This window comes from Numida meleagris, chromosome 25, assembly GCF_002078875.1.
Source record: "Numida meleagris isolate 19003 breed g44 Domestic line chromosome 25, NumMel1.0, whole genome shotgun sequence".
In the NCBI taxonomy this organism is placed as follows: Eukaryota; Metazoa; Chordata; class Aves; order Galliformes; family Numididae; genus Numida; species Numida meleagris.
The window spans coordinates 5,283,406-5,284,906 of record NC_034433.1 but is presented as its reverse complement, the minus strand read 5'-3'; the positions used below and the strand labels follow the sequence as shown (position 1 = coordinate 5,284,906).

General features: G+C 45.7%; 1 protein-coding gene across 1 annotated transcript in view; it reads left to right on the top strand.

The window, feature by feature from the left end:
• Positions 1 to 1,495, top strand: part of LOC110388341 (acidic mammalian chitinase-like) — a gene marked incomplete at its 5' end in the record, with an annotated part of 4,005 nt that extends 2,510 nt beyond the window's left edge. The window contains 3 exon segments of the mRNA XM_021377506.1: positions 1 to 40; positions 144 to 285; positions 1,179 to 1,495. Coding sequence (XP_021233181.1) covers positions 1 to 40; positions 144 to 285; positions 1,179 to 1,195 — 199 coding nt within the window.

Genomic DNA, 1,501 nt, shown 5'->3' with positions numbered 1-1,501 from the left:
ATGGGTTGGCTATGACAACATCAAGAGCTTCAACATCAAGGTACGGTGAGTGGGAAGTGCAGCTGTACTAATGACAGTGCAGGAGCCCTTCTGCAATAGAATGACTTGGAATTAACTGGGATTTCTCTCCTGGCATTACATAGGTTGACTGGCTGAAGAAGAACAACTATGGTGGTGCTATGGTTTGGACTCTTGATATGGATGACTTCACTGGCACTTTCTGCAAACAGGGCAAATATCCCCTGATTAACACCCTGAAGAACGCTCTTGGTCAGCAAAGCAGCAGTGAGTAACTTGAGCAGTATGGGGCTTGTTAAAATTATGTCAGCAACAAAAAGTTGTTGTGCTTATAGCACCAAGGGACCATGAAAAGAGGGAAGGAAGTGATGTTCATTGGAATATCCATTCACAAAAGGCAATCAAAAAGGAAAAACTAATTAAGAGCAGCCCTGTGGTGAGAGACTTGCAGGTCCTGATGGTGAATAGCTTGATGTGAGCCAAAAGCATGTGTTTGCAGCCTGGAAGACCAGCTGTATCCTGGGCTGCATGAAAAGAGGGGTGACAGGGCGAGAGAGGGGACTGTACCCCTCCACTCTGCTATCGTGAGTTCCCATCTGCATTACTGCATCCAGGTCTGGGGCCCCCAGCACAAAGAAGTCATAGAGCTGTTGGAGAGGGTCCAGAGAAAGAAGAAAGATGATCAGAGACTGGAGCACCTCTCCTACCAAGAAAGGCTGAGGGAGCTGGATTGTTCAGTGTGGAGAAGAGAAGTCTTTGGGGAGACCTCATTGTGGCCTTCCAATACTTAAAGGGAGCATATACACAGGAGGGAGGCAGACATTTTGCATGGTCTGATAGTGATAGGACAAGGGGCAACAGTTTTAAACTAAAAAAGGGGAAATTCACGTTAGATGTTAGAAGGAAATTTTTTAATCAAGAGGGTGGTGAGGCACTGGGAAAGGTTACCCAGAGAAGCTGTAGATGCCCCATCCCTGAAGGAGCTCAGGGCCAGGCTGGATGGGGCCCTGGGCAACCTGACTGCCTAACGGTAACCTACCCACAGCAAGGGGTTGGGAAATAGATGATCTTTAAGTTCCCTTCAAACCCAAGCCATTCTATGATTTCATGATTCAGTGATTCTGTGATTCTATCAAAATGCCTTCCTGATTTCCTTTCAGGCTGCATGACCTATTAGCAGTCCAATCTTCAAGTCCCTGCACCTCCTAACACTGGAAGTAGAAGTGGAAATAAGTTTGTGAGCAAGTACTAGAGTAGCAATTCCAGTGGGAGCAGATTATGTGCTGGTAAAGTTATCCAAACTTATCTAACAAGAGCAGCTTCTACCAATATTTGAACATCACAAACCATTTGCAGAACTGCCAAGCAGACCTCATGAATGATGCCACCTGCTCCTGCTGCAACTGGGCATGAAGACACCAATTCTATTACAGCAAACACATCCCCTTGATCTAATTCCATGGAATAATGATGATAAATAAAG